Source organism: Muntiacus reevesi, chromosome 7 (assembly GCF_963930625.1).
Source record: "Muntiacus reevesi chromosome 7, mMunRee1.1, whole genome shotgun sequence".
Classification (NCBI taxonomy): Eukaryota; Metazoa; Chordata; class Mammalia; order Artiodactyla; family Cervidae; genus Muntiacus; species Muntiacus reevesi.
The window spans coordinates 52,608,340-52,625,186 of record NC_089255.1 but is presented as its reverse complement, the minus strand read 5'-3'; the positions used below and the strand labels follow the sequence as shown (position 1 = coordinate 52,625,186).

At 35.1% G+C, this 16,847-nt stretch overlaps 1 protein-coding gene across 6 annotated transcripts in view; it reads right to left on the bottom strand.

Annotated features, from left to right (window-relative positions):
- The window catches only part of NEDD4 (NEDD4 E3 ubiquitin protein ligase), a 131,757-nt gene that overhangs the window by 37,905 nt on the left and 77,005 nt on the right, over positions 1-16,847 (bottom strand). For 3 of the 6 annotated variants that reach the window (XM_065940576.1, XM_065940577.1, XM_065940572.1), the window contains 4 exons: positions 12,344-12,394; positions 10,259-10,320; positions 7,375-7,477; positions 2,472-2,638 (listed from right to left, as the gene is read on the bottom strand). In XM_065940576.1, the coding sequence (XP_065796648.1) occupies positions 2,472-2,638; positions 7,375-7,477; positions 10,259-10,320; positions 12,344-12,394 (383 nt within the window). The remainder of the gene's footprint in view (positions 1-2,471; positions 2,639-7,374; positions 7,478-10,258; positions 10,321-12,343; positions 12,395-16,847) is intronic. The other 3 variants (XM_065940574.1, XM_065940573.1, XM_065940575.1) reach the window with 3 other exon arrangements.

The following is a 16,847-nucleotide window of genomic DNA, read 5'->3' as shown; positions in this document are numbered from 1 at the left end:
TGAGTAACGTGCATAATATTTCATCACTGTACCTAGGAAAATGTCTCCTGTGTATGGACACTCAAAAATATTTGTTGAATGAATGAACACCTGAGTGTTGCATAAGTAATTTTATTATATTATTATTTCACCATGTTATTACAAGAGTAAAATCTGAAGTAGCTCTAGAAAGTTCATAAAACAGAAGCTTTTTAAGAGTTGCATTTATATCTTCATGAATTAGAAAGTAACATTTTCCAGAACTGGTCTCAAGCCAAGGGTCTGCCCTCTAGTTTCCCATGCATGAATGTAGAAGGCTGAAGGAAAGACAGTATAAGGACACTATAATTAAAAACATAATAGATTATAGATTAAATGGTATCTGTTTTTTATCATATACAGTAATGGGCCTGTTCTGAAAAAGCACAGTAGTAAAGGAGTGTCTGAATTTAGGAAAGGCATGGTAAATCAGATTGCATATCCTTTCCGCAGTCATTCATTAGTTATACTACTCTAGCTTGTCATGTTTAATATAGCCAGACTGTAAGATCAAGAATTTTGTATAAGTATTTAATAACAAGATTACTGTTAATTTATCTAATGCCACATAAGCCCAGGATATTCAGAAGACCAATTCTTGCTGTACAGTTGCTGGAGAAAACATAGTGGTCCTAAGGGAATGCCTCATACATTTTTTCCCCCTAAATAAATGATTTTTGCTGGCTGAAAGCAACCTCAATCAGAGTGAAAGAAATGTGATTCTGCTCAAGTCAGGCTTGCCACAATACAGAGGTATACAACAAGATGTTTCAGAATTTTATCATGCATTCAGTCTTGTAATCTGTATGCCATTCTACAGACATCAATACCTCTGTGACACAAAGCAAAAATGCTTTGGAAGCATTTAAGAACAGAAAACATCTACAAAAGTGCTTGGGGATTTCCCTGGTGGTCCAGTGGTTAAGAATTTGCCTTCCTCTCCAGCATTTATTGCTTGAAGACCCAGAGGAATCGGGTGGAGAGGGAGGTGGGAGGGGGGGATCGGGATGGGGAATACATGTAACTCCATGGCTGATTCATGTCAATGTATGACAAAACCCACTGAAATGTTGTGAAGTAATTAGCCTCCAACTAATTAAAAAAAAAAAAAAAAAAAAGAATTTGCCTTCCAATTGCAGGGGACACAGGTTCAATCCTTGGCCGGGGAACTAAGATTCCACAAGCCGTGGGCAACTAAGCTGCTGCTGCTAAGTCGCTTCAGCCATGTCCGAATCTGTGCGACCCCATAGATGGCAGCCCACCAGGCTCCGCCATCCCTGGGATTTTCCAGGCAAGAACATTGGAGTGGGTTGCCATTTCCTTCTCCAATGCGTGAAAATGAAGTCGCTCAGTCATGCTTGACTCTTAGCGACCCCATGGACTGCAGCCTACCAGGCTCCTCTGTCCATGGGATTTTCCAGGCGAGAGTACTGGAGTGGGGTGCCATTGCCTTCTCCAGGGCAACTAAGCTGGCGTGTCACAAACAGAGAGGACACACGCTGCAACTAGAGAAGCCTGAGCGCCACAACTACTGAGCCCATGCGCTCTACAGCCCTCTCACTGGAAAAAGAGAAGCCTGTGTGTGCAGTAATGAAGACTCAATGCAGCCAAAATTAAGGGAAAAAAAGTGCTTGAACCACGTGTGTGTGTTCAGTCGCTCATGTGTCTGACTCCTTGTGACCCCATGGACCGTAGCCCATCAGGTTCCTCTGTCCATGGTATTTTCCATGGCAAAAATAATGGAGCAGGTTGCCATTTCCTAGTCCAGGGGATCTTCCCAACCCAGGGACTGAACCCACATCTCTTGCATCTCCTCCACTGGCAGGCAGATTCTTTACCACTAGTGCCGCCTGGAAAGTCCCCTTTATAAATACCAGTCTGATGATAATAAAAGAAAAATATCACTGAGGAAACATAAATCAGAATGCCTGAAAGGCCATTCTGTCCTTGATTTGCATACATCAGAAATTATGTACACATTCACCAGACTGGTAAATGGGTGTTTAACAAAAGAACTTATTATTGAGTCCTTTATATTTTATAAATAATTTCTGTTTTAAAAACACTGTGCTGTAGAAATCAACTTCTAATTATATTTTAGTAACAAACTAAAAAATCTCCAAGATTTTCTAAATCAGACTAGAAAGAAAAATGTTCCTTTTGTGGCTATCTAATAATTTAAAACAGAAATAACTGACAATTCATTAAAATTAAAGAAGCAATCAGAAGGGTGATATTTGTAATTTAAATACTTTTTAATACTATCGAATCATTTTAAGAAAGAAACACCTATGATAGCACTTTTTACGCCCTGTGCCATAAAAAAAATCCTAGTATTCTTGCAGTCTTTGGATTCCCATACTATTATGAATCCATTTGAGTCATGACTTCAAAATGAAAATCAGTGGTCAAAATGTATTCAGATTACAAACACAAAAGTCACTAGCACGTACTGAGGGGTTGGTCTTTTCCACTGTGTTCTTCTAGATTCATGGTTTACATAGTAGGTCCTTCCAAGGATATCTTGTCTCTCTTCCCATCCTGGAGGTAGAGGAGAAGGTTCCTGTTGCTGCTGCAAATGGCAAGCAGCATCTGGTTGGTCCAAAACTACCCAGCCAGGCTGAAAAACAGAATGGTGACAATTAAGTTTATGCTTAACTTTTTTTAACCTTATAAATTAATGCCACTAGCACCACCTGAAAAGCCCGTAAATTAAGCTAGAGGAAATCTTAAGAGATTAAGCAAACCCAGTTTCATAAACTATGCAGACAGAATGAGCACACTGTCAACTTTTAACACCTAAAAGGAATATGTGATGATAATGAAGGTTGGTTTTTTCCCCCCAAAATAATAACACTTAGATTTTGCTTGATTTAATTTTTTTTAATTTTTTTGAAAAAATTAAAACATGTCTAATAGGAGAAAAAGGACTTGGAAAACTTTAAAATAAACAGCATTGGAAGACACTAAGAAATGGAGAAGCATAGTTCAACCTTACACTATTCTCTAAATTATAAGCAGGGATCGTGTCTTATTGGGCATTGTCTCTCTCAGAGAGCAAGTACCTTGTTAATTGTGGAAGTAAATAACTCTCTGAAACCTGAAAAAAATTGCTGTATGAAGGTCAAACATGTAGAGGCATGGTAGGGAAGGGCAAATGATTTAGAAATGGTGATTGAAAAGACATTATGATTCTCTGGTCTGACTTTTCTCTTTCTCCTCTGGACCATGGAATGGCATTTTGGTCAAGTCATAAAACAGCCAAAGAAAGAAAGTTTTGTTTTGTTTATATGCTAGGAAGGCACTGGAAATTTCCTCTGAGACTAGAGAGCGGCAAACATACAAAAAAACCTTAGCTAGGGTAGTTAGAGTAAGGAATTATTTGAAAAAAGTAGCAAGGGTTAATGACATGATTTTATACAAGAAACCTCAAAACAGAGAAGGCAGTCAGGAAACGGTTCTGCTAAACACTGATACGGTTAGGAAGCATAAATAAACTATCAATGAAAACTTGAAAACTCTCCTAAAAGGTACACAAGAGAAGACCTGAGTGAACGAAAAGACAATGTGATCTTGGCTAGGGAGATTTAATCTCACAAAGACATCAATTCTCCCCAAGTTAATTTATAAAGTTGTCAAGATTTAAATAAGGCTACATCATGGATTTTTTAAAATAACATGACAAAGCAATTTTCAAATTCAAATAGACACAAAAACAAGCAAAAATAATCGGCACAATTCCAAAAATGAGTGAAGATAAACTTTATCAGATAAAACATACCCAAAACCACAATTAATTAATATAATTGGAAAGCTAAGAAAGAGAATCCAATTTAGAGAATTCAGTATATGATACAGGCATTTCAAATCCGTGGGAAGATAAGCAAATTACTTAGAAAAAAAAAGGAAAAATTATTTGGACTGCTACTTCATACCTTGTAACCAGAATGTTACAGATTGAGCAATATTTAAAATGTTACAAAGTAAAACCAAAATGTATTAAAACAAATCTAGGGATATCAAAGAGTATATTCTAAGAGTAAAAAATCCATTAAGTATGACATCAAACCCAGATGGCCTAAGAGGCTGAGTGATTTGATTATAATCCCCCAAATTTGTACATGGCAAAAACTACTAAATAAAAGTGAAAAAAAAAAAAAAGAGAGAGAGAGAGAGACAAACTGGGGAACATATTTGGTGCCATAATAACAGGTAAAAAATAATTTCCTTAATATATATAGAGTCTTTTTTTTTCCCCCTAGACATTGGGGATCTAGCATTGGAGGACTGCTGTGCCAGCCAGTTGATGGTTTAGAAGACAGAAGAGAATTCTTCTCTCTTGGAAGGTGGGGTCTGAACAGGAAGGGTCAGGGAGACCTCGGGAAGAAAACAATCGTTTTCTGGCAGCAGACAGAACAGGATAAGGTTGCAGCAGGGTTGATCTTTGGCTAGTTCCAAGGAGAGGGTTATAGACTGAGGTGGAATGGAAGGTGAGGCATAGGAGAGGGGAAGACAGACAAAATTATTCCAGGAAAAGAGATATGGATGAGAAGTAAAACAGATTCCTTCTCTTTCTCATTCTTTTTTATCCCTTTTATCTTTTCTGTAGGAACTGACATCTCGCTAATTTTATTTCTTTCTTTTTATTGCCAGGAACTCCATTCTCTCTCCCTTCCCTCTACCTTTCCTCTCCATCTGTGTTTACCTTCCTTCTCTCTCTCTCTCGTTTCCTTTCCTTTAAATGATCATGATAGAAGAACTACATACCTAAAAATCAGTCTTGTACATATCAAATCACATTTTATTTCTCTGGTCTCAATTTTAAAAGTATGTGAGTTGAATTTTTATATTTCAACCTCTTGGAAAAAAAGGACCAATTTTTAAAAATATGGTCACTGATTATATTTCTACAGATTAATAAAATTCATTAATAAAAGGTCCTCCCTACTGCTGTAAAGGATTATAAAAATATTCAGAGAAAATGGTACCAAAAATATTTTAGAATCTTCTTAAAAGATTTCTCTATTAAAGGTCTTTTTATTGAGTTTATGTTACGCAAGTAAACTTCTGGAGGGGAAAAAAACTAATTTAATTAAGGGCTTATTTTTTAAAAACCTGTTTCAGTTCAAGAAAGAAGCATAGTTACCCATTTGTTTACCCATTTCTAAATATGAACATTGTTTAGAAAGAATGGGTTTTCATTTTCAGTACAGAATGCCTCCCTATTAAACATGTATCAGCTAATATTCTTCACAAAATAATTTTCTAAGGATCAATGTATGCTACTTAATTACTAACCTCAAAGCTAACATGCAACTGCCCACAATTTAACAGTCAAAGATGGTCAAAAAGAAAGGATTCAGAGGTACACCAAACATTATTATGTAGTAATCACATAAAATACATACAGCTAAACCTAAAGTTACAAGGAGTACAAAAAAAATATTACATAATTATGTACTATAGTCACACTTTACCAAACTTCATCCTACCAGGGTACACACTGCCTAAGAGTGAGCCTCTTTTGAAAATTACAACTGTTTTCTTTAAATGGTACAATTTTATATATTCAGTCACAAACCAGATGTCAAAGACAAGACTTCTCTGGTCATTAGCTACACAGAAGATAAATAAGCACAGATTCATGTGTTTGAATTCCTAGGGCCTTTCATAAATAAACTCCTACATGCTTACATCTACTGAAATTATAAGGTGCATTCTGAGGGAATTCAAACTTGAGACATGAGACCACAAAATGAAGCGAAGCAGCTCTACCCACAGAAACTGAACTGTGAATAAGGTACCTGTGATACATGTGTGTGGGCAAAACTTGGAGCAGGTTACCAAATAATGAAATGCTGTTAAAAATTTTTAAGTTACTAAATAAAGAATTTTCTTTCTTTATAGCAGACATCCTTCATTTCAAACAGAATTCCATTATTCAGGTTTCCCTGTGCATTAAAATGCCAGTTAGAGAGAAAATTCAACTCAATAAATTCTTAAATTAAAAAAAAAAAGATTATTATATGACACATCACAGAAAAACTAAAAAGAAAAAAAAGAAGGTATCAAATAAGGGCATTTAGACGTGAGAGAGGATATTAAGTTTCTTTGATCACTAGAGTAATAAGGCTAACTATTCAAAGAAAAAAGTTCTTTCTTTCTGTTGTTATAGATTCCCCCACAAAGTAAAATCTCATTAGTGCATGTAAAAAAAAAAATTCCCAGGAATCTTTGTCTCAAAAGCACTGCTTGTTATCAAATTTTCTCAAGATGTTTGGGTGTGTGATGCAGAGCCCAGCCCTGGGGAAGGGTCCCTCATCCTGACGGTCCTTCTGGAGACTTTAGTGGACCCTTCATCACAAAAGCAGGACTCCTGAGAAGAGGCACACACACAACCCCTCCAAAGCAAACCGATGCCACAGCAAGGGTGCAGTCAGTGTGGTTAGACTAAGGTGCTACCTTCTGATGATAATGTTTGTTAAGTGGGAACCTCAAGGGGCAAATGTTTTTGTTCCCTCTTCAGATCACAAACTTTTTGTGCTGGAAGAAGCCCTAGAGGGTAGCAGTACACCCTGTCACTCTGCAAAGGAAGAACCTGAAGTCCAGAGAGGATTGGGGCTCAGATGGTCACTCAGCTCACAAGTGGCAGAGCTTGCGACTAGGACTCCAGGCTCCAAGTCCCTGTCCAATTCTATTCCAAATACATGTTCTCTTGCCTCTTCTTCACTTACCCCAAATGCAGGTGGCTCTGCCCAAGTCCTTGACTGCACTGTCTCTTATCCTGTCACCCATGAAGATGGTTAACTTCTTTTGGCCTCCAATAAATGTGGCTTTTTATTAGATCACTTGAATTTTTTTTCTCTCTCTCTTAGTCTCCTTTTCTATGAGCCCTCCCACACCCACCCCAACCATGATAGGAAAAGTAACAGGAATTACATTTCATAAAGGAGTTCCTAATTAGCATCTTCAAATTTTCCATATATTTAACTTTCAAACAATAAATTGTGTTCTTACTTTAATAGAGGGGGCACATGACATGGTTTTAGAAAACTCTGAAAAACTAGTAACAGTTAATGACTCAATTACAACAAATGTTTTCATTCATAAACATTGTAATCTCTATTCCTTAAGCTTTAAGAATGCCATCAGTAATGGCCATTCATTTCACAGAAATATCCTTAGAGGAAAGAAATGTTTAACAAATTCTTGGGTAAAATAAACAAATGTCTAGGGAAGTAATTTTTATTGCACACATTTAACTTTATTAAGTAGTTATTTATTCTTTAGAGTATAGTAAAATAAGAAATTGGATATTTTTCTTCTTAGTTTAACCAAATATTTATAAAATCTCACCTCTAATTCCTCAGCCTGTTCTGTGTTATCGTCTTCTGAGCCACTGGTTTTAGGTAAGTAAGTCATTTTTAATCTCAGATAACCTTTAACTCTTGATTTGTGACTGTAGAAAGAAAATAATAATTCACACAACTTTAACACTAAGAAGAAAACCATTCATTCAATAAGAGTTCATTGAACATCTACTAGCTTACTAGGAGAGATTCAAGACAAGTTTCAATGCAGAAGAAAAAGGAATAGATGGTGGAGAAAAAGAAACATCCATAAATAAACAATTGTTATGAGATAAATAAGGAACTGTGGAAGTTTAAGTGAAAGATCAGAGAGATCTTCAAAGAGAAGCTGGTATCTGAGTTGGGCTAGAAGACTGGGGAGGATTTTTATCTATGGCAGTCAGGGAAAGCCATAAGAGTAGAGAAAAGGGCAAAAATAAGGAAATAGATGGGAAACCGGGGGTGCAGTTAAGGAAATGGAAGTAGTTGAGACTGGCTGAATTACAGGGTATATAAAGGAGGTGGGAATGGTCCAACTGATGATGTCTATGTGAAGCAGAACTTATAGATTTTATTTTGCATATAATTTGGAAGATAGGGAAAGGCATCCTCACAGACGTGATTTAGGGATAATAATGTAGCCATGTTGTATAAGATAACAGAAAAGTAGAGAGCAAGGTCAGATAACTATTTGAAACCTAATGTCTTTGACAGCTGTTTGAATCTGTCATATAGTAATTTATCTAGTCTATTTTCATACTGTATCTCATACCACCTCTTAGAAAAATGAGTTGTTTAAGTTAAGGGTTGCTGCCCAGAGTAGTAATACTTAATTTAAAAAAAATTTAAATTTATTTTTGCCACACCCACAGCATGTGGGATCTTAGTTTCCTGACCAGGGATCAAACCCATGCCCTCTGCATTGGGAGCATGGAGTCTTAACCACTGGACCACCAGAGAAGTCCCCTCATTCAACCTTTTTTTAAAAAAACTTGTCTTTCTTAAGATTCTAACTTAAGACCTAACTCTGTCTATTGCCCCCACCAATTCTATAATAGCATTCTGTTTACTTAGGAAATCCTTGCCTGTCATGGCTTTCTATATTGATTTTTTGAATAATTTTTATAGATTTCAGTTATGTAATAAGACGTAAGAGTCCTAATCTTTCCTCCTGTCTTCAAGAGGTACTCCCCTATGCCACTCTTATCCTTTTTAGTTGTTCTCTGCACAGTTCTCATGGATTTGGAAAGTGTCCTTCCCTGACTGGTCAGTAAACCCCCCGATGCTTATTTCCAGACCACTAATGTGACTCGTGTCTCCATAGTCAAGGGGGTATGAACACTCTATGACTTCTTATAAAAGATAGATACAGAAAACTTACTCAGGTAACATTTTACAGGAGAGTTTCTCTACAATGATAGGTTTTATTATGTTTTTCCAGCTAGATAATAAGCCTGTGGGTTTAAATCTATTGATGTTCAAAAAAAAAATCTAAGAATGTATGTGGATAAAACTCTTTCTGCACTTGCAGCAATACCCAGTGCAGACAGAAGATGTAAACTGTTATAGTGTTTTAAAGATAAAGACACCAGAAAGCATTCAACAAATTGAAAAGCAGGTTACTAGGGCAACCAAATAAGAGAAGAACTATTTAGTTATTCTTGGTATACAGATGTCACAATCAGTTCAAAATTAAAGCAAGAAAAGGGACTCACATTGCACGACGTCTACAGAAATTAAATGTGACTTCCCTTATAGACAGAAAATATGAACACAGTCAAAGACCATTGTTCCCTTTATTTAAATTTATATTAAATTTATATTACAATGAATATTTACATTTTTTAATCAAAAATTTTACTAAGTTCATTTGCATTTTCTAGTTTTAAAGAGAAAACTAGATGTCCTTGTATAGATGTCCTTCCTCGGCTTTACTTCGACCTTTTTGTCAGTAAATTCCCATACATGTCTTAACTAGATTTTACTAGATTATGCGGTACAGAAGATCAAAAGGTGTTTTATTTAAAGCTTAAACTTAAAAGTTTTTGACAAAAATCAAGTAATTTGGTTTAGGAAAATGGAATTATGAACATGCTATTTGGGTTTTAAATTACAGTCTTTGCTCATGTTATTTTCTCTAAATATTTAAGTTTTCTGAAATTTTTTTTAAACGAAAGTATGCAAAATGTAGTTACATTTCCTTGAAAATGTTTTCGTATCAAGTTGGATTCTTTTTTTTGACTGTGCCATGCAGCTTAGGGGATTTTAGTTCCCCTACAGGGACTGAACTGGGGCTATGACAATGAAAGGATGGAGTTCTAATCACTGGACAACCAGAGAACTCCCTAGGTATTTTTTCTGAGATAAACTGATGTTTGCAATTTTTCAAAACACAGTATGACAAAATTACACAAAGTATAAGATATAAAATACATATAAATTAATGACATATTTCATTCTTCTAGTCTGATAAGTATTAGGGAGAAAAGTCCTTCCCAAAGGGGTATGATCACTCTTCTATATTTTCAGAAATTTTGTACTGTGCATATATAACTTTTTGATTTTTTGACGTGGATCATTTTTAAAGCCCTAATTGAATTTGTTATAATATTACTTCTGTTTTATGTTTTGGTTTTTAGGCTGTGAGGCATGTGAGATCTTAGCTCCTGATCAGGGGTCAAAACTGCACCCCCTGCATTGGTAGGTGAAGTCCGAACCACTAGATCACCAGAAATTACTTTTTAATCAGAAACAGCAACAAAGCTTTAAAAAACTAATATTTAAAAGTAGCTTATTTACAAAGGTTTAAACTGATTTTCCAAAGAGGCTACTGTAAAGTATAATGATATTTTTAAAAAACCTTCATAAGCTATTATTTTATATTTACTAACCTTCTTGGATGAAGAACAAAATCCTTAAATGTATATGGTCTCTCCATTCTTGGATTTTCTGTCTAGAATAAAACAGTGGGTTTTTAAGATATATCTATAACAACAAAAATTTATACTTTTCAAGAATATTCATAAACTATGACCTAAGGCATAACTGAAGTTAGAAGTCAGAAAAAAGTAGATTTAGCTTATTAAATTGGTTACAATTGGTGATTTGACTACTTTCACTTTCCTGCACTGTAGGAATTGCTCCTGGCAGCACAAGTCAGTATAAAACTATCTGAGCAGGTGTTTGTGAAGCCAAAGGGAGGATAAAAGCAGAAAAACACTAGAGAATGGTTAGTGTGTTTGCGCCCCAAAAGAATATGGAATATGTATTCAATAAAATGTTGGCATGGTTAGACCACAGAGGCAATTCTAGGAGAACAAAGAAAGTAAGTAAGCAGCTTGGAAAATAAAACTGAATTAAATTCATTATTAAAAGTCTGCAATGTCTAAAGACTGTAGAGAGACAATAAACATCTGAAAAGATTGATCAAGAATTACTACGTCTCTTTCTTAACAAGTTCAACAGCCCTTTGTTTTTATTATTCATTACTTCTCTGCTGCATTTGACACTGTCAAACTACCCATTACATCTAGAAACTCTTAAATTCTCATGCCAACATTTCAGTTGGTTCTTTTCTGTATTCTCTTGGTCTGTCTTCTCTTTCTCCCCTGACAGAACTGCACTGATGAACTTTCAGTGTTTGGCCTTCAACACTTTCATCCCTCTCATTTGGAGAGTCCATCCTTCTCGGAGATTCTGCAGTCACCTCAGCAGTGATAACTCTCAATCCTTCCAGACCCTTTTCCCTACACAATTTATTTTTATACCTCTTCAGTTGCCTGCTTTAAGTTTCATTTTTCTTGTTTTCTACTGATATGCAATATGGCCAAAAATAAACTTACCATATCTTAAAAAAACAAAGGCTTTCCTCCTACTCCTTTTGCTTGAGAGTCTCTTCCCTTGTCTCCCAAGTTCAACATGTATTATCTTTATTTTCTGCTTTTTTTGTTTATTTCAACTGGAGCTCCTGGTCCAATAATATCATGAATATCTCCTGATATTGAGATATGAAATATCTCCTGAATCTGTTCTCTTCTGTTGCTATATGCTTGGTCCAGATGCAGTTTCATGTCCATGTTGCTGTAATTGATCAGTTTCTTTCTGTGAAACTAAGCTTTCCCCAGTCTAGTTTTTCAGTAAAATATTTTCAAACTGATCTTCCTCAAACAACGCTTTCATGATGTCAACCAACTTCAGAGGCTCTCTATTTCTTTTTTCTTTTTTTTTTTAATTCAGGCTTTTGTCATACCTTCTAAGTTCACTTAGGCCTTTTTTTAAAAATTTTAAATTTTTATTTTATATTGGAATATATCCAATTAACAATGTTGTGTTTCACCATAGATAATATACATGCTGTTCTTTCGAAACATCCCACCCTCACCTTCTCCCACAGAGTTCAAAAGTCTGTTCTGTACTTCTGTGTCTCAACAGCGTGTATATTATATATGGTGAAACAGATCACCAGCCCAGGTGGGATGCATGAGACAAGTGCTCGGGCCTGGTGCACTGGGAGGACCCAGAGGAGTCGGGTGGAGAGGGAGGTGGGAGGGGGGATCGGGATGGGGAATACGTGTATGGCTGATTCATGTCAATGTATGACAAAACCCACTGAAATGTTGTGAAGTAATTAGCCTCCAACTAATAAAAAAAATTAAAAAATAAATTAAAAAAAAAACAAAAAACAATGTTGTGATACTTTCAGGTGCATAGCAAAGTGATCCAGCCATACATATAGTATTTCCAATCCCCCCCAAATTCCCATCCCATCTCTATTTCTTACTGGGGTTCATATAAGGGAATCTTCAAATTAAAATGGAAAATTGAGATATTTTCAGAAAATAAGAGGCTCAAGAATTAATAGCAGTATACATTTTACAAATCATATATTTACATTTACTGTATTCTGTACCTGTTAAGGATTTATTAAAATAAAAAGAATAAACATAAAAAGTAAGATCATGGACATCTATACCAACCGGTAATGGATAAAGAGGAACATCCACTTGACCTAGGAAATCATCTCTTGTCTACAAAAGAAAAAAGAAAAAAATAACATTAGTAATATGCTTGATCTTTCTGGAAAACTTTGATAGCTATTGTCATCATTCATAAAAATATATAGAAATTTTTTGTGTGTTTCTTTGTTTAACCCTATGAAATATCTATGAAAAAAATCAATGGAAAATAAAAGGTGATATGGTACAATTTCTGGTAACGGCAGAATAGACTAAATTACATTGAGCCTTCTGAAGATAATAGCCATATACTCTGAAAATATATTAAACAACTATTTGAAAGCAACACAGAATGACCAAAAGCAAGCGGTAACTAAAAAGGAGTCAGTCCTTGAAAGAATGAACTGTACTTGGGAGGATTCCTGTTTACATGGCTTTTCACCTGGCAATACTCCACAATTCATCGGAATGACTGGAACTCAAAGAGAAATCTGAAATCTTACTCATTTGAGGAGTCTGAAAACTTACTTTAAAGTCAACAGTCTAACTGGAAAGTGAGGGGGACAACTCCCAAAAGGAAGAAGCCATAAGAGTCCCTCTAGATCTATGTATAAACTCTACCCAAATTCCTAAAGGCTGAAAGGACTCAGTATAGATTTCACAGTTGATGTTTTCCTAGGGAAGCTAGCATTTAGAATTCAGTTACCAATCTGCTACAATAAAAATCTTTTCGGGGAAAGATGATCAAACTCAAAGTCTTCATCATGTGCCACTTACACAGTCCAAATACAATATAAGTCACTAAGCTTACTAAGAAATAGAAAAATAGGACTCAGAAGCAAAAGTTAATTCACAGAAATGGACAATAAGATAAGCCAGATCTTGGAACTGGCAGAAAGGAAAATTAAAGTAGCTATTATAGAGATGTTCAAGAACATAAAATGGAAAACAAGGTCATAATAAACAAATATATGGGGAATCTATAAAAGAAATTAAAAATATAAAATGAAATGGAAATTATAAAAGTGAGTTAAATGTATACCTTGAAATCCATATATAACTAAAAAATCCAATATACGAATTGAAGACCAGTGGATCGGCTTAACATATGATTGAAAATGACTAGAGAAAAGTTCTGTGAACCTGAAGATACATCAATAGAATTTATATAATATAAAAAAAGAGGACTTGTGGTAAAATACCAAGCAGTGTAATATATATGGCAGTGAAGTTCCAGAAAGGAGAAGGGAGGAAGGAAAAGAGAAGAGAAAAAGAGAGAGACAGAGAAAGAAGATAAGGCAGAAAAATATTTTCAGAATAAAGTCTGCAGCTTCCCCAAATACTAACATCTCACATAACCATAGCACAATGATCAAAACTAGGCAAACCCTTTTTAGAGGAAATATTAACCCTTCTGTTTATTCAATCTTTTATTCTTAAGCTTTTTTAATTTTTAAAAAAGCATATATATATATATATAAAACAGACTGTAAATATCTGTCACCCATAATCTTAATCAATTTAAAGTAAGTTTATGAGTGGCATTGGTGGTAAAGAACCAGTCTGGCAATGCAGGAGACATACGAAATGCAGATTTGATTCCTGAGCCAGGAAGAACTCTTGGAGAAGGGCATGGCAACCCACTCAGTACTCTTGCCTGGAGAATCCCCTTAAACAGAGGAGATGGGTCAGGCTACAGTCCATAGGGTCGTAGAGAGTCAGACACAACTGAAGCGACTTAGCACACACGCAGGCTAATGAAAACCTTGACCCTCTGATCCTAGCTCCTCCCCTTCCAATCCTAGTTCACCAGGGGAACTAGGATTAAGTTAAGTAACTTCTCTGAGACTTTCTTGAATGTATCCATCCACATACTTAATTTTTTTAAAAATTAAGGAATAATTGACATGCAACATTATATGAGTTTCAGATGTACAACATAATGATTCAATATTTGTATATACTGCAAAATAATCACCATTACAAAATTAGTTAACATTGGTCACCAAGCATAGTTACAGATTTTTTTTCTTATGATGACAACTTTTAAGATTTACTCTCTTAGCAACTTTAAAATATGTGATACAGTATTACTAACTATAGTTACCATGTTGTACAGCAAGTCCTCATGACTTATTTATTTTAAAACTGTGAGTCTGTATCTTTTGACTCCTTTCACCGATTTACCCCACTCCTCATCCCCTGCCTCTGACAATCACCAATCTGTTCTGCATAAGCTTGGTTTTTGCTTGTTTTGTTTTTAGATTCCACATATAAGTGAGAGCACACATTATTTGTCTTTCTCTGAGTTATTTCACTTTGCACAATGCCATCAAGGTCCATCCATGGTGTTGCAAATGGCAAGATTTAATTCTGTTTTTATGGCTGAATAATATTCCATGGTGTGTGTGTGTGTGTGTGTGTGTGTGTGTGTGTGTGTGTGTGTGTGTGTGTGTGTGTGTGTGTGTGTGTGTTTGAACATGAGAGTGCATGTATCTTTTCAAGTTAGTATTTTTTTCTTCTTTGGATAAATACCCCAAAATGGAATGGCTAAATTTTATGGCAGTTTTAGTTTCAATTTTTTTAGAAATCTCCATACTGTTTTTCATAGTGGCTGTACCAATTTACATTCCTACTACCAACAGTGCATAAGGGTTCCTTATCTCTGCATCCTTGACAGCACTTGCTACTGTCTTTTTAAAAACAGGCATTATGATGTGTGTTGAGATTATATACCTCATTTCTTATCAGTTATAATGAACATCTTTTCAGGTGTCTGTTGGCCATCTGTAATGTCTTCTTTGGAAAAACATCTATTTGTAGCCTTTGTCCATTTTTAAATTGGATTGTTTCTTTTTTGCTATTGAGTTGCATAAAAAAACCAGGAATAACATTTAACTAATCTACAGATCTTACTCAAATTTCACAAACTATCTTACTAGTCTTGGTCCAGGGTTCAATCTAGGATCATACATTACATTTAATTGCCATGTCTCCTTAGTTTCTTAATCTGGAAAGTACCTCAGTCTCTTTGTTTTCCATAATCGTGACATTTTAAAAGAGTACTGGCTAATTATAGGATATCCTTCAATTTGGGTTTGTGTATTGTTTCTTCATGGCTGAATTTAGGTTATGCATTTTTTGGTAAGAATACTATAAAAATGCTGTTGTGCACTTCTCAATGCATCATATCAGCAGGCAAAAACCCTGAATCTTACACATTATGGACAGCTAAAGATGATTAAATATTTGAGGAAAGTTTATTACAAGAAAAAAAAAAGAGACCTAATCCAAAAAACAGCAGCAAGAAGGGACTCACATGAATAAGAATTAAGTCAAGACTGCCAGAGAAATACTTGAGAAAAACTAATTAATGTTCTTGGAGATAAGAGACAAACATCTAGCAAACAGGATACAAAGTTATAAAAAAGGAGTAATTAAAAAACAAGAAAGAACTCTTGGGAATTAAACATTATCTGAAATTAAACGTTTAAGATAGAGTTAAAGAAATTTCTCAGAAAGCAGAACTAAAACACTAAAGAAAAAGACTGCAGAATTCCCCAAGTAAGGAAATCACAGGATAAATTCTAAAAGTCAACTTCTAAGTAACAGGCATTCCACAGAGAAAAAATACAGGGAAGGAATAATCAAAGAGGTATTTTAAGAAATTTTCCTTAAACTCAAGAAAATGAATTTTGACAGTCGAAGACCTCACTGAGTATTAAGGAAAATGCTTGTGAAGAAAAGACCCATAGCAAGGCACATCACTGTGACATTTCAAAGCATCAGAAATAAAGAAATTCCAAGAGCTTTGAGAGATACAAAACAGGTCATACGCCAAACTGAAAGACAAGAAATAATGCTTTCAAAATTCTGAGAGAAAAAAAAATGTATTCTGTATAGAATTCTATACCCAGCCAAAATATCTTTTCCAATAATGAAAGCAGAATAAAGACACTGGTGTTCTAAGGTAACGGAAGATATATTTTGCCAAAATGAGGGAGTACAACATGGTAAGGAAAGATGCAGGGGATTCAAGACAGGAGAGAAGAAAAAAGAATCTCTAACAGGGTTTTGTGAGAATTAAATTATTTAATATACACAAGGTACTTTGCATAATACATAGTATGCAGTAAGAATTCAATAAATGTTAGCCATTATATTTGAAATGTTAGATATTATAATGAAATCCCTGCTCCCTTTACCATGGACCCGTCTTTGGACATTTCAAATAGATACATTCCATTAAAGGAGCATGACTGAAGAGGGAAGCCTGGCAAGTCAGCTTAGCTTAGGGGCATATTCCTATTCTTGAACATGAACTGATGATAATTTTTGAAATGGACAAGTTGCCTTTAATGATACCCTCAAGGCTATGCTGTGGTATATTTCTTTTGTTTTTACGGCAAGCAGATGTTATATCCCATAAATCTGATCTTTAAGAAGCTATGAATAACAAAGTAAAATACAACAAAATACAGATAAATCTCAACCAGGATAACTGAGGGATAAAATATTTTGGTTA